Source organism: the organism of the source record quoted next, unplaced genomic scaffold, assembly GCF_019419815.1.
Source record: "Pyrus x bretschneideri cultivar Hongxiangsu unplaced genomic scaffold, Pyrus_bretschneideri_v1 Contig7, whole genome shotgun sequence".
NCBI lineage: Eukaryota > Viridiplantae > Streptophyta > Magnoliopsida > Rosales > Rosaceae > Pyrus > Pyrus x bretschneideri.
In genome coordinates, this window is record NW_025999809.1 from 3,084,565 (window position 1) to 3,105,358 (window position 20,794).

Below are 20,794 nucleotides of genomic sequence, written 5' to 3' on the forward strand. Positions count from 1 at the left end.
TACTTTATATTTTGCACTGTCTCGTGATTGTGGATCGAGAACTGGCAGTGGCAATGGTATTTATGCCATGAAGTTTTCGGGGATGGAGACATTATGGATGGATAAACTCTCCACTCTTTTGGGTTAACGGGTGAAACAAGTTGAAATGGATGACCCGTTAGCTTAACAGGTTGGGTTCGAGTGACCCGTTAGCTTAATAGGTAGAGTTGAACCTGACCCAAACTCAATAAACCCTGACCCATTTACAGGTCTACCCTACATCCCTCTTCTGTTTCTTTACGCTGTCTTCCCCAAACCAGTCTTCTCAGCCTTCCACCCTCATCCTCATTCCCGTGTCTCTCCCCCAACCTTTAGATCCAGACCTTGCCTTCTCAAGATTCTCTTGTTTATGCCGCTTGTGCTCTAGGTGTGGAGGTGGGTCTGCGGATGCAGTGGGTTTGGTAGTCCTACTTTGGTTTAGGAGTGCAAATCTGGCGATGGCTCTATTTGGGCTTTTTGTCGGTGGTCGCATCTGGAACCTCTGCCATTTGCGGTTCATTGTTGCTGCTTTGTTGGATTTGTGGATGTGGCGGCTGGACCCGTCTTGTGTCGTGGCATCGATGTGGTCCTTGCTTGAGGGTTCTATCCTTCTATTAGATGGGGTCCATTATGTGGTTCCCATCTCAGATTAGTTTATTTTAGCCTAGTTTAATTTAATTTAGGTTAGTTTAGTTTAGCTCTATTGTCTTGCGTAGTGAGTGTTGTGGTTGTGCCGCAAGGATGGCTGTATTTGGTTTTCGCTTTCAGCATTGTATTATATGGTCTTGTCTACTAACGATGACTTTATGTGGTCTCGCTGTTGTAATGACTTTATGAGGCCGTGCTATTTGGCGACGATTGTTTGCAATCACCTATACAAATCTTTTATATATTGTTTATGTGATAGGTTTGTATGGGTGTTGTGGGAAATTCTTGTACATGTGATAGCTGTTCAAGGTTTACCATTATTGTCTCATCTGCGCAAATTAACATCCAGAAAATTTTCTTGGTCACTGGAGGATTAAACCTAATCGGCACCTATGTATTGCTCTCGGTTGATTAATAAAATACCAAATATCGTTGCTTGTCAAAAGAAGCAAAATTCAGCCACTCCAAACAATGATACAACATAGGTTAAGTTTTTAAATGTTAAGTGGATCCCATGTTACCCACAATTGAAAATATAAGTTGGCTTTTAAATGTTAAGTGGGTCCCATGTTACCCACAATTGAAAAATGAGTTGGTATTTTTTTTTTCTTCTTAACCAGCGCTCACGTCAATGTGCTTGAGTTGATTTCATAACGTCCTTCATGATCTGAACACTAAATCAAATAATGTTTTGGTCATCGCTGAAAAATCTTTGTAGAATTTCATTGTATTGAAAAACATCACAAATAAACAGTAAAATTTTACAATAAAAATCAAATAAATAAATAGTTTCTGATAAAAACCACACATTTGTTTTTCTTTAAACATTTGTACAAGACAAAATCAACAATTTGATTACATTTTGGGCCTTTTGGAAGGAAACTTGAAAGGGGTTTATTTATGGGCTTTTTGGGGGCTCAGAAGTTGGTTTTCAGCCAGCCCGGCCTTTTGCCTCGCTTTTCCTGAGCCCATTGGGAGGTGGGCAATACCGCTTTCATAACGTTCCGTCCCAATTTAAGAATATCGGAAAGTTTAATCAAAGATTTGCAGTGATTAGAAGCTCAGAGTTGGGTTTCGGCGAAAGCTTCGAGCTTTGAAGAAGAGCAAGCAATCGACCGCCACAGAGAACGCAGCCATGGTAATTCTAACCGATTTCTCATACCTCATCATACACCAATTAGTTGTTTTCGCTTTTCTCGTCCTCAAATTTCAATTTCTTAGATTGGGTTGTGCGAACTTAGATTTTTTAGATCTGGGTCGAATTGGTTAATCGATGATTACTTATCTGGGAATTTTTTTTTTTTTCGTGTTTTGATTTGTTTTCTTATGAACAAAAGCTGGGTTTTTGTAGTTATAGGAAATTACAGTATGATCCATCTTTGCCATGCCATTACCTCAAAAGTACGCAATTTTTCTTAGAATTTGTGTTGAAGTAAGAAATTGGTTGTTTGACAGCATTGCTGGGGTTGAATTTATTTGGGTTTTTAGTTTGGTTGCTGATCTGATAATGGATTGTGATGTAGATTCATTTTGTGCTTCTTATAAGCAGACAAGGAAAAGTGAGGTTGACAAAATGGTATTCTCCTTATACTCAAAAGGAAAGAAATAAGGTACTGTCGATAAATCTCATCTCGTTTTCTCAGGTTGTTTAATCGTCACTAGAATATATAACTCCAAGAAGAGTAATTACATTAACACTTTTTCATTCTTGTAATGAGAATGGCTTTTGATTCTCACATTGTTAATCACCGTATGAATGTGTGTTCTTGCGTATTGCAAAGGTTCTTCGTGAGCTTAGTGGAGTGATTCTTGCAAGAGGTCCCAAGCTCTGTAATTTTGTGGATTGGAGAGGATACAAAGTTGTTTATAAAAGGTGATGCAAAGAAATATGGTTGTGTTTTCCTCTTCTAGGGACAGAATTATTAGTGAGTGGCCTGTCTTGGACTTCTGTTACTGAATTTCTGTGAGTCTGTTGTGCAGATATGCTAGTCTGTATTTCTGCATGTGTATTGATCAAGAAGATAACGAATTAGAGGTCCTAGAAATGATTCATCATTTTGTTGAGATTCTCGATCGATACTTTGGCAGCGTGAGTGATGACATTATATTCTTCATTTCATTTTGATAAAGGATGTTGTTGTACAGTGTACTAATATGTTTATACCCACAGGTCTGTGAATTGGATTTGATCTTTAACTTCCACAAGGTATGTATGTTATGCTTGATTAAGAGTCGATTTTTTAGACTTTTGAAATTGCAGTTACAAAGAAGATAGGTATTTACTGTTTGTGCGCACATGTTGCTGCTATATTGTTAGTAACCAATGCAATAATTTGCCTCAATCCTCTTGTGAGAATTTTCTGATGTATATTTCGATAACTTGATATGACATTTATAAGGGAGTAAATATCTGGCTTGATTGTTTGCTATATTCAACATGGTAGGCCTACTATATACTGGATGAAATTTTGATTGCTGGTGAACTTCAAGAGTCGAGCAAGAAAACAGTTGCACGGTTGATAGCTGCGCAGGTACAGATTATCTTAGATAAGTTCCATTCGTCATCAAATATTTCTACTCTCGCTAATTGCATTTTATTTCTCGGTTCTAGGATTCATTGGTGGAGACTGCAAAAGAGCAGGCTAGTTCGATAAGCAATATAATCGCGCAGGCAACCAAGTAGTGAAGAACAAGCATGTGGTCACTTCTTGTATCAATACACGTTGAAGTGTGTCTGTATTAAAATTGTTACTATTCTATTGAAATTTTTATCATCACCGATGTGCGTCGTTGGATACGCTGTTTAAGGATTGTACAATGAAACTTTTCCGATTTGTCGGTGATTATATATCTTGTGTGGATGGTTTATTCATAATTGGCAAAGCTACTGGCTGTATACTGTAGTACGAAGGCCAACGTTTCACATGTTTCCTTGAATTGAAAGCTTATATGTTAATGAAGTCCTTCAATATAAAATTAAACATGAATTTTCGGAGTTAGGGCATGCATTCATATTAACATTAATTTCAATCTGGTTAACATTTATTCGCGGTTAAATAAGCTCGCTCGTTGGTTCCTTGTACAACCTCTGCTGCACCCAACCCAGACACCAAAATCGCTACCCCTCCCCAGGCGCTTCTTTGCGCCTCCAAGATTCGAATTTCATGCTCCGAAGGCGAGGTTTTCCGTACAATCAGATACCATACTTCTGGTCTGTAACACCAAGTCTACAGTGACAGCTTAACAAAAATTATAATAAATCAGAAGCAAGCAGGCAAAATTGTAATCTATGCAAAAGAAATTAAACTGAACCTTTAGAAAATTATCCGAATCCACTGCATTTACAAGGACTCCATCTTCCCGCGTTCTAAGCTTGGCCTTTGGATCTTTTTCAATGGGTTGAAGAGAATGTCGGAGGGCTCTGCATACAAAAAACACAGAATTTCAAGACGTAATTAAGAATTCGAATCCTGGGTGGGCTCTCTAGATCACTATTGGTATTTAAAAACCAGTATTTCTATGATGGATGTCTGCCTACCATGCAACGAATCAAAGGCCAATTAAATCCACGGAAGAAAGGATGTTGCTTGATTTCATTTGCACCAGTATTGGATCCTAAACGTGTGTCCGGGTCTCTTTGCAACAATGCATTGATCAACTGCCGTGCTGCAAGGCTTACCTGGAACATCAAGTAATGTTAGTGGGTGCATAATTAGCTCGAAGCTTCCAATAATGACAATACAAACGCAAGTAGTAAAACTTCATCCATCTTTAGGTCAAACGATCACAGGGTCCAAAATGACAGAATTAATGCACAGTTCGATCTTAGATTTACCGGAACACTGCCTGGAAACGTGAGATCTTTGTGCAGGATGTTGGTGAATGTCCTCTGCCTATTTTTACCCCTGAAAGGTGTACGGCCATACAGCATCTCATACAACAAAATACCTGAATTCCGAACACAAACAAAAGCATTAGTGATAAAATGTACAACAGCTCTATCAAGAAAGTAGGAGTTACACAGTAGGGGGGGGAAACAACTCCATGATAACATGATTGCAAAGTTTTATTATACGCACACTTTTGAATACCAAAGTAATTTTCAAAGCAGTGGAAGCAGTGGTACTGTAAAATTGATTCCTTCACGAGCATAAGTAATAATTTCGTGAAATTTACTGCTTACCAAGAGCCCACCAATCAATAGCACTGCTGTGGCCTGCACCAGTAACAATTTCCTGAAACCAAGCACCTATAAGAGCTTCAAAAATATACAGGCAGACGAAACACTGACCAGATTTGTAGTTATACAATTATTCCAAAACATGACATACAAAATGTCAGAGCAGTTAGCATGGTATGAAGCACATGCATACATTTTATTGTTGATGAAAAGCTCGTGTTGTGTGTGTGTGTGTGCGCGCGCGTGCATGTCTCATAGGGGACTTTGATCCTGAGTTCCATGTAGTGACTACGCACGAAAATCTTTTTTGAGGTGTTAACCAATCATTGTAGAACCATACAAAAACAAAGCATGCTCTTCTGTCTAATCCGCTAATCAAAATATTGAAAGTAAGATGACCTAAAACCATAATGGAAGGGGATCATGTACAGGAGCAATGTAGTCTTCAGTTCCGACAAATGAATTTGATTGTGAGACTGGTTCTGCAATAAATGTTGGTGGTTGTTGACTGCTCGACCGTCTTCTATAGTTAAGCGATTGATGCCTTATAATCTGTGCAATGCACAAAATTTTATATATCTATATATATATATATATATTAACAAATAAGAAGAGTAAGTCTGTAAAGAGAGAAGCAACATTATTTTATAAGAGGATTGTGATTTGTACCAGGGGTTTACACGATGTCATAAATGATAAATCAAAATCTGTTAAAACAATATGCCCATCCTTCTGGAGTAAAATATTTTCAGGCTTAAGGTCGCGATATACTATTCCTGTAAGAAGCCACAGATACAGTCAGCTAAGAAGCAAAAGAACTGAGATGTTCTTCATCATAAATGATGCAGATTCGTTATAATAGGTCAAACGTGGGTTGGATTCCCGTGCTTCAAGTGCTAATCCTTATACTCAGGGAATAACTCACCTTACATCTGATTATAGTTTACATCAACAACAACAACAACAACCAAGCCTTATCCCACTAAGTGGAGTTGGCTGTATGGATCCTAAAACGCTCTGTTAGCTCCAAGTACTCCATATCTTTTCTTATAGTCTCGTTCAAAATCTTCCTAGGTCTTCATCTACCCCTTTTGGCCTAACCCTCCGTCTTCTAGTCACATCTTCTACCCAGAGCATCTGTAGGTCTTCGGTCCAAACCATCTCAACCGAATTTCTCTCATCTTATATTCAAATGTGGCCAGTCCTACTTTCTTGGACATCCTCGTTCTTAATCTTATCTGATTATAATTTATGTGTCAGGAAAATTAAATAAACAGTAAATGTTAACCCCAGGATTTGGTAAGAACACCCATAACTTCATGAGGTTTTCTTCCATTTTTGATGCGGTAGAAAACAATTAGAAAAAACATTGAATAGTCAAGTGGAGCACAGAAACTGTTCATATCATTAAATCAAAATACCTAGACAGTGAAGGTATTCCAAGGCGATAACCACCTCTGCCGCATAAAACCTGGCAGATAGTGAAAGTTAAAACACTAATCTTAAGAGAGCTACTTTATAGTTGGTTAAACATTGATTGTACAAAGTCCGCAATCAATCTAACAGTAAAAAGTCTGCAATTCACATGTACCAAACATCAATTTCTGCTTCACACGACCAAAGGTCCACCATCCACAACATTGAATAAAAGTGTTATCTAGCAGTTGTGGACACAGTTATGCCCAAACATATCCCTGTCTCCACCATATTTTGAAATCTACCTTAACAGGATTAGGGTGCATATGGTTTCATCACATTTCAGCCAAAGCAGGGTTTTAGCCTGCTGAAAATTTTGTTCCATGACTGGTACCAGTTCGTAAGAGGAAATTGAATTTATAATAAATCTTTTATTACATCAACCAAGGAGTACAATGCATCTCCTAGGAAACATGGATCATACTCTTCTGCTGCCTCACTTTAGATCCTTAGTTATATTATATCACAAACAAATCCAAAAGTTGTCATAATTGGATTTATTTAATCACTAGCAAAAAAAAAAGCATGCATGACCGCATTTGGATTCATGATACGAGGCTCATTTTGAAAGTCAATTAACACAAAGTAAAGCACTCATATCCCTGGAAACTTGAATCCCACATAAGCAAGAGTTTAAAGTAGCAATAGACAGATTAATGCTTTCCAGTCATTAATTCCAAGCAATAGTATGTGGTAGCTCTAAGATGGTACCGAGAGATGTTAGAGTACAATTATAGAAGTACCTCGCAGATTCCTCCTTAAATAATTTCATTGGCTGCTGGTCAAGCAAAGCAAATAACTCTCCACCACTGAAAAAGTCTGATATCAAACAAATGTGTGTGGAGGTCTGAGGAGATGAGAAAAAAAACATTAGCATACTTGAACTTATACCATAACAGTAAATTAAAAAATTTGACAGTAAATTAAAAAATTTGAACTGCGTAAATAAAACTTGTTGACACTTAACCAACAGATTACAACTCCCTTAGAACCCTTTTTTGCTTTCTTTTACATAGGAACTATAGAACCAACACCAACAAAGTCAAATGTCAAATGAAGTCCATAAAATATTGTAGAGTTTGAGACACAGAGTCCGGATATCTATTTTGACTCGTCATGCTTGCCAAGCATATTAGTTCGACAAATCATGGCTTCTTAGCTTGTATAACAGACCAGTATGAGAATGGTTGAAAAATCAGGTTGTAAGTGTAATAATCCCCTTGAAGAAACACTGAAATGTTAAAGTCCAATGACCTGTATAAGTCTGCCTTCCAACTAAGAGAAATCCAATTTCCTCTTTTGTTTATTTGAATTAGAAGAGTTCAAATAAACGAAAGAATAATTCCTTTGTAAAACAAGTAGAATCGTTATAAGGTAGTGCTTATCTGTCCTCCAATGTTGTTGCCAAATAGGTTTAGCCTTTTTGACTTAGGATAGTCAATAACAAGATATATGTGATTTAGATAGAATGAAGGATTGAACTGGCCCTCAATCAGATTTCTATGCCTATTAGTGCACATGCATAAGCATCCCATGCATCCAAAACATCCATATACAAAATTACCTCAAATGAAGTGTATAGCGTGGGGAGAAAAGGATGGTCGAGTAGTGAAATTATCTCCCTCTCAATGCATGCTCGGTGAACCTGAAAACCAACAATAGCAATATGTGACCACGGTGATATATAAAGAAATTACACCACATTCCACTTTTGCACAAATGAAAAAGGGCATCCATGTGTGTATGTGTGCAAATACCACACATTTACAATCAAGAGCTATGGATATGCAGACATGTAAGGGTGTACAAATGACACGCAATCATGCACAAAATTGCAAAGGGCCTTTTCTGGACACTGCAGGGATATCTTCTTATTCATTGCTGAAGAACGCAGGGGTTCTCTTATGTGCTCATACCTTGTTGCGGTTCAACATTCTTGACTTCTCCATTGCCTTCATAGCATACAGTTCACCTGTACCTTTTAGTTCCACCAAATGTACACTGCAAATTTACCATAGTAATGTAACTGAAAATTAGAGATCCAGATGAACGAATATTTTTTGTATGCATTGTATAAAGGATTGCCTAATAAGCTAAATATAAATACAAGTTGAGACGGAGAAATGACAAAAACAACTGTAGCTGAACCCCACTCAATTACATATATCAACAAAGGTGAACAATTTGCAGTACCTTCCAGTATTACCACATCCCAATGGTTTTACAGGCTTAAAATGATGTAGACCAATTTTTTCACCACGAGCAGTGATCTATAGAAAACGGATAAGATTATTAAAAAAACATTAGTGACAGACACAGCTTAAGCAAAAACTTGTGAAGCTCATAAACACCATATCTTGATTCTGAACATGATGAAGTAACTGTAACTTGTATGGGCCTAGACTACAGAAACTAAAATACATGTCAACACCACCATATAAATAAGACAGCTAAAACATATGCAACTGCATACTGATCTAAGTAATGGCAATGTTAGTCAAAACACTCCCAAGTTATAAACAATACACAATTCAAATAAATCACTTAACAATTAATTTTAAGATTGCCTGTATGTCTACCTCAGCTATACAAGAGTAAGGAAGTTATAAAGATGAATCCGGATAACCAGTTTAAAGTAAACTAATAAAATTCTTAACCTAATATACATGAAGTTTAACAGAAAAAGATTGCTTGAAAAATGGATTGGTACCTCCCGTATTGCTGTCCAAGAGGGACTCTCCCTTTTGTGCGGCCTTGGCCAGACAGGTTGAGAATGAATTGCCCATATATCTTCTGGTCTCTAAATAATGATATAATATAAAATCTGCATCAGCTATAGTTCCAAATTATAGCCGTAAATATATTAGATCCCATCATTATGTAAAAGCTGTAGCAATAAAAAATGAACGAAGTGTAAAAGTATTAAAATCACAGATATTTTAAAATATTTTTCAATACCAATTTTTAACCCAATCTGAAAAATCTCAATCAAATATATTTAAATGTATATTTAATTTAAAAAAAGAAAAACAATCAACTCATTGGACAATCTAACTCAGAGCAAAAAGAGTACCTTACCAAGTTGGCATCAGGAAGTTCTCGGACAACCTCATCAACATTGTGTGCAGTAGCTTTGACCTGATAATATAGAGAAAAACACTTAAACATCAGCAGTATCAGATGAGAAAGGTATTAAATATATATCAATAAAACCAGGGATAGAGTGTTCCACACATGGACTGAAAATCTGCTGATGTGAGATCATACGACAACAGAAGATCCGGCAGTTTTCAGAGTATGTATTTATTGCTTATCTTGTCCATGATATCAAATGCCCAAAAAAGTAAGTTGATTTTCTTTCTAAATGCAAAGTATGTTGAAACTTGAAAACATTGAAGTTTGTTACCTAGCTATCTACTTCTCCTTTTTTATCTCCCTCAATTAATTGGGACATATGCTGAATGATCTGACTATTCGAATATTAACTCAATTTTAGCCAACTTCCAAAATAACTGGTATTGCTTTGAAATGATATTCTGACTATTTAGAACTGTCACATTAGGAAGGCAACAGCATCATGACTACAACAGCACATAAATATTTAAGTTCTACAGACGGTATCCAAATAATAGGAAAATAATTACCAAATTAGCACTTTCTATCTCTGTGCTCACTGATAGGCGATTTCCCAGAGGTTCCACATGACCACTCTCATCCAATTGGACACCAATGAAATATTGAAGTTCACCCTATAAAAATTAAAATGGACTCAACATAAACACCACAATGAAGTATGCAGCAGAATTTGATAAGAAACCAGTTTGAACCTACAATAAGAATCACACAGTTACCTTCTGGTCACGCATGGGCTGCAAATGAAATAAATTCAAAAACTTTTTTCCTGCAATTTGAGAAATGTTAATCATTAGTGAAAGGAAAAATGTAAAACAAAACCTCCAAACCAAATCGAGTAAGTTAAACAGAAAAGAATTTATACACTGCATGGAACTTAGCAATTAAATGTCGTTCATTTTCTTGTCTTCCACCCGGCATGAACCAATAATTCAAGTAATTGCCATTATAGCATATTTACAGCATCAGAAATTTCAAGGCTTCTTACCACTCTTGGTATAGTTGATCAACTGGACAGTAACTTCTCTTTGTTCTCTTGTGGCACCTCTTATCTTTGAGATAGTTGCTTGCTCTGTTTCAGGTCTCTGGAGAAAACTATGAAACAGATAAAGCAGATTAAATTCCTCATGCCATCTCTGATAAAGTTTCTCATACAAATGAAGAATATACTAGATAAGGGGGATTAGATAGCAACAATGACAAATAAGTCTTAATTCTAATTTCATACAATTCATATCGGGAAACTGGACTCATTTACCTAAATGATAATTATAAAGGGATAACAGGAATACAATCTGAAATGCTTAAGTTATACAGCAGGAAGTAGTTGACCTTGTTAAGAAAACTACATAATTAGAGTGCATTTCCTACCAACATGTTCTTCCCAAAATTTCTTCACGGGTATATTCTGTCAGTTCTAAGAAACTATCAGATGCAAATATCTGCACAGAAAAGAATCAAAAGACTATTAAACTCTTTTGCAAAATATAACATGCACCACGCTTAAACCATACATTTTAATTCAAGTAATCTTTCAGAGGAAATCATGATGCTTCTAAGTGCATAATAAAGGCAAATGTGAAGTGAATCTTCCTTGGGAATAGTAAGGGAATATTAGTATTAATGACAAATTGACAACGAGCAACCTTTTTCTGCCATGCATTACCAGTAAAGGAACGCAAGCAAGTAAACTAAAGTAACCCTAGTATCACCTATCATATGCAGTGAGCAGTAGTCTGCAGCTAGATATCTTAGAAAAGATCTACACCTAAAATGGCATCGTAATGTTCTTGAAATTGAGCTTGGCTTGCAAGATGCATTAGAAGTTGGATATAAAAGCTACAAGAAATTGTAGATCAATTCCAAAAGGTTGGCACTAGAAAACAACAAATCAACACCTGACTCACTCTATTGAGTTAAAATCATGAGTAATGGCTCTAAGTGGTTACATGAGGTTATATAATGTGAGATCCATGGCATGGTGCATCCATGTGGTAGTGCAGTACCAACTTAGAGAGTTGGAAAATGAAAACCAGAATATATTTGAATGAGAGTGAGACTGGAAGAAAGTTGCATATTTAAAATAAAATAAGTATTCTTACAATGGGGCAATCAGGAATTCTAGGATCACTAATCACAAAGTTCTTTTCAATGCGTTGCAATGTGGTTGCCAAGTCAAATCCTTGGCATATATCCCTTTCTCTTTCCGCACGGTCCCAATTGTCAGAGGGCTCTATATCTATGGTCATCAAAACCTCCGGTTCAAGAATAGGTTCTTTTCCATGCCTGCTTGCAGAGCTTAGATACCTTGTTATAAAGCTGCAGGAGAACATCAAACACCTGATCAAAATGGTGGTCTAACTAACTTCAAATGCGACTTTTAAATATAAAATACAAGGGAATATAGCATTAAAACACTGTGGTGAAACAATTACAATTTGGATTGGAAAATAGAATGTACTCACGAAAATAGTATGTACTCACCCCATGGAGGAAGCACATCCTGACTTTCGAGATATTTTGCCCGCATCAATAGGAGAGCTCACGCTGTGAAACTTATCGCCTTTCACATCCGATTGAGGAGGTTGTGTACCAGGCATAATCACATTTGCAGTTGCAGCGGATTTAGGCAGAACATAATCAAGGTTGAGGCTGTCCTGCTCCTCATGAATGCTGACAGTGTCATGACTCGCAACCCGGATGTGAGAACGTGGATGTTTAACTGTTTGGACAACTTCAATGATGGAGCCTAATGCGCTTTCCTTCTGACGAGCTTATCCATGAACAACACAATTCCATCGGAAATGAAGTAAGACAACCATACAAAACCCCGAAAATTGATCAATTTAGCTTACCATCAGAGTAGATTAGTGACTTGGGCAATCCATTCGCCCTCAGTGCCTTGTCATTCACCCCTTCTGTGTACTTGTTGACCTCAACCTGCATTCTGCAAAATCAAGAAGTTTTTTTCTCCAAATTATTCCAAGAAAAAAATTGCAATAAAATCTCAAACAATATCAATCAAAACTAAATGAAAACATTCTATATAGCATTCAAATTACAAAAGTTTCATAAAATTTAGAATTTTGGGGACTGACCCAATAAATTTGATGGTGTTTCCTTGCTCATCTTTGATTGGGGCAATGGTGAGAAGATTCCAGAAGGGAGTTCCATCTTTCTTGTAGTTGAAGAGCCTACCGCAGTAACTTTTCCCGGTCTTCACTGCGTCTCGGATTTTCGACACTTCATCCCGATCCGTTTCCGGTCCCTGAAGAAATCGGCTGCACCCAAAATATCACAATTTTAGGGCACCAACTTGCTTTCTTTCTTTTCGATCTCTTCGTCTCCGTGGAGGTGGAGCCACACTTTCTGGTTAATTGAAACTCAGAAAAGTTTGACCTAAATTGAACGAACCCCTAAAATTGCTACGAAGGGGACTGAACTGAACTGAAGGAAGGGAGTGAAGCTGCGCGGTAATTACTTCTTAATTTCAAATTACTATGTATTTATAGCAGCTGTTTGGTTTAGCTTAAAACGTCGGGGTGCAAGACATAAAACGTCAGTTACGAAAAAATATCTCATTTGAGTAGTTACAGGGTAGCGCAGTTAAACATGTTATGTTATCAAATGACCGTATATGAAAATGAAAACAAAGTTTCTTAGAAATGGACCAAATTGATACTTGAACAATTATATCAGACTATGTTACTAGAGGCGGGTGGAAATAGGGACTAAGATGATTCCAAGATTACTCAAGTCTGGAAAATATACATGTAAAGATCTTTCGAAGACCCTTTAAATGTTTGGTACAGTCTTTTATGTTTACTAACTGTTTGATGTAATGCATGCTAAGTATATCTCAACAGGCTGCATCAACGACATTCGACAAATTCTTTTTATATCACTAATCAGATTGTTTTGGCATATGCCATATATGTTAACATGTACAGAACAAGCCCAAAAAATGAACAAACTGATTTTTTTTTTTTTGGCGGGCTTTGCGCTCTATTTCTATCTAAACCAATTTTATTTAACACTAGGACCCTCAATATTCAAATTCTAAATCCTCCATTGTATGCTATAATATGATTATTAACTTGATTGTATATTAAAATTGAAATAGGTATGAAAAATAATTTAAATCGAAAATTTACGACATAACATGTTAGACTGCATAACGGGCTAATTATCCAGTACATATAAGCAAACCTAAAAATTAGTCTAATGTCAGAAATGGTCCAATGTGCTAAAAATTAGTAACTTACCAGTTCCTGCCAATGACCTCCTTTGAAGAATACCCAGTCATCCCAAAGAAGCCACTACTAGCATACACAATTGGGCAATCAGGCTTTAGTGGCATCAGAAACAACAAAAGTCTGCTGACGTGTAGACAGAGCTGCCATCAACTCATTAGAAACCCTTGGAATATTTCCCATCTCACCCCCATAATTTGAGTCCTCAGAATTCCTTGCAGATGACTCAAATCTCTCTGATGAGTTTTTTCTTCCAGATATGCCCTTAAAGCTTCGTTCCCCAATATCTGATGACTTCACCACAAACCCCCACTCAGCTGTTCTTGCTGCTACGGTTGCCTTCTCTGTGATAATCTGGTTGTTGCCGGAATTGGAAGCATGCCCTCCATTTAAATCAGTGGCAGAAGTGCTTTTCAGATCGGCTGAAGCTTGAGCAGTTTCGAATGCCATCCACTTGGTGATGGAACTCCTTTTAGCAGCAGGAGCGGAAGTTTTTGTTGAAGAACTGCTTCCTGGTCCAATTTCCACAGTATCAGCAGCTTGCTTGTTGCTAGGGTTTGCTCCAACATCTTTCAGGTTGAAGACCTCCATTGAAAACAGAAATCCAACACCTGCCATTCACAAATCACTTAACTAAAAAAAATTTATAAACAAATAGAATGTTAAATATGCATATATTTCTCAAGCTAAGAACGTAACTACAAGCTCGTTTCCCACAGACAGCGTCAAACTGTTCAAACTTTAGCAAATACTCCGGAATTGAATTTCATCAAGAATTTGCTATTTTTCAAGTGGAGAGTGAAATGGAAAACATCACTCAATTACCATAACTCAGAGTAACACGATGTGCTACCTAGAGAATTAGCAGGCAAATAAATTATCTAAAAAAGGAAACTTTGCATGGAAGGACCTGCTGAAAATTCGAGTTTGATATCCTAGATAGAAAGTTTTCACTGAGCATTGACAACAAAGAACGCAGCCATGCTCAGTTCCCACACAAACCGACAACAATAGCAGATTTCATGAGAACCACCAGTCCTGATGAATTATATGATCTGTTCCTCTCCTCAGGTTATTTGCTCAATAAATATGCCCCCTCCCCCTCCCCCAAATTTGCCAAACCACATCTAACATGCAACCACATCTAACATGCATACGGTGAGATCTTGGAAAGCTCCTTTTCATCACAACTTTTGTTACTTACTTTGTAACACTCACATTATCACATGATATTATTAATTTACTTATGTTATCATATGTGTATTTAATTATAGAACTAATTTGCATGCATCTTTTTTCTCCTATTGCACACACATCTATTTTTATTCTTTAACGCCATTTTTCAAAGTCTAAAAATAAACATGGGTGTGCATGAAAAGAAATAGAGTGTATGGAAACATGTTATTTTGTTACTTGAGAGATGTGTGATTTCTCGACTCATTTTCATCTTTTGCACTCCCTCATTTTTTTTTTCCTAGACATGAGATTAAATAATTCAAAGAACAATCAATGAACAGAATTGAGGAGGGGAGTGCAAAAATGAAAATAGAAGTTTGGAAATCACTCCCTATTTATTGGAACTGGATACCTTTTGGATTCCAATAATTTGAGCTTAAAAATCAAATGATTCGGACCGTTAAAATTTGATCTAATGATCCTTGAACTTAGATTATTAGGATCCGGACAAAATCCGGTAATACTATACACTACTCATGACAAAAAATTTGTCCAAAAACAAAAAAAATTCATTTAATTGATAATGCTTTGTCACGTCGTGAACAGTTGGGAGATGTGTACGATGTGTGGAGACCATATGTTTTTTTCCATTTATCCAATCCTTTTTTCTACATGTAAATTAATTTGTCACAGCCTTCCATGTGGGGTAAAAGCCTAGGAATCTGCGGGGGCCTCAATGATAAGTGCAGATGGCAATAGGCTACAAGAGAGGCGAAGAGATGTAGAGCCAGAAAAGATCAAACTTGAGAATATTTAGATTTCGACATCAGTATTTAAAATTGTTTGTAGTCTTGCTTGCTTGCTCGCTCATGTACAAAATGCTTCCTACGCCAACTAGCCAAGGACCACTCTGTAAAATACGGGCTTGTAAGAGTATTTCTAAAGGAGGAATAAAAAATTCATGTGGAAAAAAATAATGTTTCAAGCAAAATGTCAATTCTTATGTGACATGATGTGGATTGATATCAAAAGTGGTTGCTCTTAAATTTGACATCAACTTTAAATAGGGATTGCAACAGTTCGATTTGGGGACGGAAATGTTATATTTATCCTCGTAACCACAAAAATTAACCATATCCATAACCGCCAATTAACCATTGGATATTATCTATAATCATACTCACCGGGTACCGAATTTTCCATTGATTAATAGTTATACCCATTGTCGTCAATACAAAAAATATATTTATTCAATTAACGTATGATAATTTAGTAAATATTAATTTAGTCATTAAATATTTGATGTATAAAATGATTTAATGAATGGATCTTGTGGAGCATAAAAATTAAAGTTAAACATTGATAATGTTGGCTGATCTTTGATATCTCCTATAAGTATTATTGGTTTGGATTCTCATAGATTTTGATTCATATCAAAACATTTTTACTTGCCCACAAAATGCAACTCACACAATGCAACTTTTGTATTTTCAAGGTAATGGATTCAGTGAATAATATATATATATATATATATATATATATTATAATACAATTATATTCTAGATAATTATATATAAATATTATTAAATTATATATAATTCGGTTCGGATTTGGAAAAGGATACGGATTGGGGATCCTATAATCATATCCAAAACCATAACCGAATATTATTTACGGGTTTTCCCCATATCCAAAATATACCCAAATTTTCATACCCAAATCCAATCCATTCGGACGACTATCCACGGTTTTCGATTTTAACAGTTAGAATTGTCATCCCTAACTTCAAATCTAATTTTAGTGATTAATAACGTTTTTCATCATTTTTTTAATTATTTTTTTTATCCAAAAATACTTATAACAATTATGAAAAGTAATTAATACAATAAATAATTTTTTTTTTTTGCCAAGAAATAAATAATAGTTTAACTTTAACATATTAAGTGAAAAAAAATTTATTAAAAATAAATAAATAAAATTCTATATAAACTTTCAAATTTAAATTTTATGTTTAAAAATTAAAATCTCCTTAGAGGTGCTCTTCCACGCACCCATAGAAATACTTCTTCAAGTCCACATGAATTGCATTAGGAGAAAGGGAATGATTTATACATTGTTTTTTTTTCTTTTGCACTTATTTTTTTGCTTTTGTACCTTTATTCTTTTTTTATTTTATTATTAAATCTAATTGTTAGAAAAGAAAATGAGTGTAGGGAAAAAGAAACCGAGGATATTTGTTTTTCATAAGAACACAATTTTTTTGCACATGGGGGCGGATCTATTCATGAACTTGGATGGTTCCGGAACCACCCGGAAGTTCCAAAAAGCCCATATCAAGACCTCTAAGGACCGCCGAATGATTTGGGCAGGTGGTGAAAAAGAGAAGACCACCATGATTGTGTAGATGCTATGCAACAGAAGTTTTGAACATAAAGGACATAACTAATTTTAGACGAGGATGAATAAGGAGAAGACCACCATGGGTCTGCTATTCTTGGATCTTGGTATTTTTCCGTTTTGGGAGATATTTGACCGTTTCGTCTTTTATGATCTTGTATTGTGAGTCATTAGGGCCCACAATTTCCCCTTTTTTTTTTTTTACCTTCCCCCGTATCCCTTCTCTTCACTCTCTCCCTTTCGCGACTCTTTCCCTTAGCTCTCTCTCTCTCTCTCTAGAACTCTCTATCCCTCTCCAGCAGCACATCCAACACACAACAACAACAATAACACATCCACTATCACCGGCAAACACTCCAACGAGCCACCTCAGAATCTTTTAATCACAAACCCAAACCAGGCCGAGGTCCCTCATTTTTTCTCTATCTTACTGCACAGTGATCACCACTATTCCAAGATTCCTCCGACGAGTTCTCGCCATTCCTAACAAAGGTAATGTTCAAAAACCCTTTAGAACCTAGTAGATCGTGTTTTGGTGTACATTTGGAGTAGCTTTGAGAAGTTTGGTGGCTTTTGGATGTAGAGACCCTTGGAGAAAAAGCATTCTCCAGTTTTCCAGCGAGACAACCCACTTTGCATGTGGGTTTTAGCCAATTCCGGCCATGACTTGATCTTTTTTGGTATGAATCTTTTCCCTTCATGTCAAGCTTCATTTTGGCTTTTGAATCTTCGAAAATGGTTAAGAATCGAGTTCGAATGAAGCTCTGGAAGTCGAGCCCAGAAACCAACCAATTTCAGGCCTCGCAAGGAATGCAAGTAGCTTGTACTCACGGACGCATGAGGTTGCGTGTGGTGCTGCAGTGCTCAGCGCATGAAGTATACGCGCCTCCCCAGAGGTATTGTGCTGTACCGCCATGACCACGACACCGCAGTGATTTTTCCAGCCAAACTTTCGGCAACTTAACTAGGTGCGTGGTGGCATGTGGCCTCCCTGGCTGCCGTCCCGTGGTGGCGCATGGAGGAACCTGAGGTCCCTCATTAGGTTTTTTGACATCCTGAATCCGGATACACAGTCTGTTTCTCAAATTTAATCTTTCAGTTGAGTTTTACTAATAGGTCCCAATATTATACTTGGTACGATTACTATCGCAGACTCCGACTTTCCTAGTTCAAACGGCTACGACATCACAAGTATTTGTAAGTGGATCTTTTCTTGTATATAGAATATATATTCGTTTAGTTTATATGTATATATATATATGTATATTTCTAAGAATGAATTTCTACGCAATGCCATAATTAAATTAACATTTATAAGAAATGTCGTATTGTTCGGAATTATGAAATAATCTTGAAATTGGTACTAAGTGGAATAACCTGCAATTTAAAATTTGTATACATGCTTTTTTGACTAGTCAACCACACTCATCAACTAAGCTCAGATATGTTAGTTTACTCATAGCAGAAGAAGTCAAATTAAAGTTCAGTTTACTAAAAAGTTCCCAGTTAACTAAGGTCTAGCTTAGTGCACATTTTAATACTAACAAGTTTAGTTGTAAGGACTTATCTATTTGTGGATAATAGATTGCATGGGATGTTTTTGGCCGAAAAAACCCACCTCCAGGTTAAAAAACCGGGGACTTTCCACTATATCCAATCCATTATTGAAATCAAGATTCTTCTAAAGTAACCACACAAGCTCAATTCCTAGATCCTAATCAACAGAGCAGCTTGTACCTTTGTGCAACCTTGTTAGTTTCACCAGTCAAACACTTGAAAGATGAAACTGATGCGAATAAAAAATGAGGTCAGTTCAAAGATTTGAAACTTATAAAAACTTAACATGAAACAAAGATCAAAATCACAAAGGCAATGCTACCCTAATATGCAATGATCTGGGTGTTTAGTGCACGACTGTGATTTTGTGGCTAGGGTTTTCAAGTGAGAACCAAGGGGCAACTCCAAGCTAAAATCAACTTTTTTCATAAAATAAACTCTCCTAACCAATCTGAAATGAAACCCTAGATGATGATTTTGTGGCTTGTTTCAGACAGAGAGATGGGGATGGAAATGCCACGTGTCATGTGTAAAAACAAGCTGAAAAGATCTAGGGTTGAAAAACGCTCTCACGGAAAAGGCTGTCAGAATGCTTATATGGGTTGTCTTAAAGTGTGTGCCAAACCGCGTGAAAGCAATGAGAAGTTTTGACTAGACAGAACCATTAGACATAATGAATTGGAAATAATGGCATGAAATGCATATGTGTGAACAAACCTTTGATGAGAGAAATTGAGCTCTTGAGATTAATATTTCCAACAACATGATCCCAGAGAAGCAATTAAATCCTAAAATTAACTGGAGCATGTGTGGTATAATTTACAACATTTGACAAGGGAAGTCAAACAATAAAATAAGGACACACATGTAAGAGTACTTTAAGGGGATGCCTTAATTATATTTACAGTCATAAATAGTATTATATTGACTAGAATTATCGAAATATTGTGGCATGATTATATATATCTGTTATCTGCTCATTGTGTGCTACACAAGTGTTAGTACTCGCTCGAGCCAGGGCCAGTCTTCATGTGCATGTTTACATTGCACCTATGCTCACTTTGGATCCATTGTAGGTGCCAGTCATGTCCTAGATTGCTATAGGCAATTAGGATTCGTATGTGATACGCATAGGGTTAGTCTTCACATGATTGTAGTACTAGAGCGTAAATCATTATTACACCAGTCCTATTCATGCCAGAATATCTCTTCATGATCTCGTGTGTCAGCATATGTCGATGAACACTCGATATGATGTGTTTATTTACAAAATATTGTGAAGTAGTGCATTCCAAAGATATTACGGTTTAGGATAAGTATTTTCATACTATACGTAGTATGCTATTTTTGGAAACTATACTTGTTTTACAGAGAAGGGTTATTATGCTTTCAAAAAGGTTTTACAAAGCTTTATTTTTAGGCCCACACACCCTTATTTTTCACCACTTCAGGATTATTGGCAAATGTTGGTATAGGAGGGTACCTTCGATGGTATAATTTTTATCCTACTTTTATTGTACTATGCATATGCTCTGACATCACGTGTGAAATGAGTTTATTTCCGCTCACATGTACACTCTTGGATTTAGTCACTTTAGGTTTAAATTTACTCATATTTCCACATCACTATACTTTATGGCTTCGTCATCTTCCTAATGTCGATCAGCACAGATCGATTTGGAATCTAGGTGAACATCCTAGGTCGAGATGTATCACAGCTCAATGTGAATTGGAACTAATAAGTCATTGCAACTATATTAAATAGTTTAATTACAAAATTCCATCCAAGTTGTTATTGCTACTCTAGCACATACTACTTTTTTTTTATCATCAAGACCTCGGTCATTGGTGCTGTCTAGACTTATTGTTTGTCTAAGGGATTGACTAATGGCTAGGGATAGGAATTATGTACATTGAGTTCACATATAATCCAAGTCTCAAAAAAAGAAAACAAAAA

General features: G+C 36.4%; 2 protein-coding genes across 2 annotated transcripts; one reads left to right on the forward strand and one right to left on the reverse strand.

Annotated features, from left to right (window-relative positions):
• The first annotated feature begins 1,643 nt into the window (after nt 1-1,643).
• LOC125472397 (AP-1 complex subunit sigma-1-like) lies at nt 1,644-3,537 on the forward strand. Its single transcript, XM_048573761.1, has 7 exons — nt 1,644-1,804; nt 2,190-2,276; nt 2,448-2,539; nt 2,647-2,755; nt 2,837-2,872; nt 3,111-3,197; nt 3,278-3,537. The coding sequence occupies exons 1-7, from the start codon at nt 1,802-1,804 to the stop codon at nt 3,347-3,349; spliced, it is 486 nt and encodes a 161-aa protein (XP_048429718.1). The 5' UTR covers nt 1,644-1,801; the 3' UTR covers nt 3,350-3,537.
• Nucleotides 3,538-3,598: 61 nt separating this feature from the next.
• On the reverse strand, nt 3,599-14,431 carry LOC125472396 (phototropin-2-like). The gene is given in 25 exon segments (XM_048573760.1): nt 3,599-4,063; nt 4,065-4,087; nt 4,205-4,345; nt 4,502-4,614; nt 4,850-4,901; nt 5,276-5,398; nt 5,516-5,622; nt 6,268-6,317; nt 7,066-7,169; nt 7,887-7,967; nt 8,239-8,323; nt 8,516-8,592; nt 9,033-9,122; nt 9,401-9,460; nt 9,967-10,071; nt 10,174-10,223; nt 10,443-10,549; nt 10,826-10,896; nt 11,557-11,773; nt 11,939-12,227; nt 12,310-12,401; nt 12,553-12,735; nt 13,720-13,805; nt 13,807-14,318; nt 14,410-14,431. Coding segments are annotated over 24 exon segments (2,955 nt in total). The 5' UTR covers nt 14,299-14,318; nt 14,410-14,431; the 3' UTR covers nt 3,599-3,906.
• Between the last annotated feature and the right edge of the window lie 6,363 nt (nt 14,432-20,794).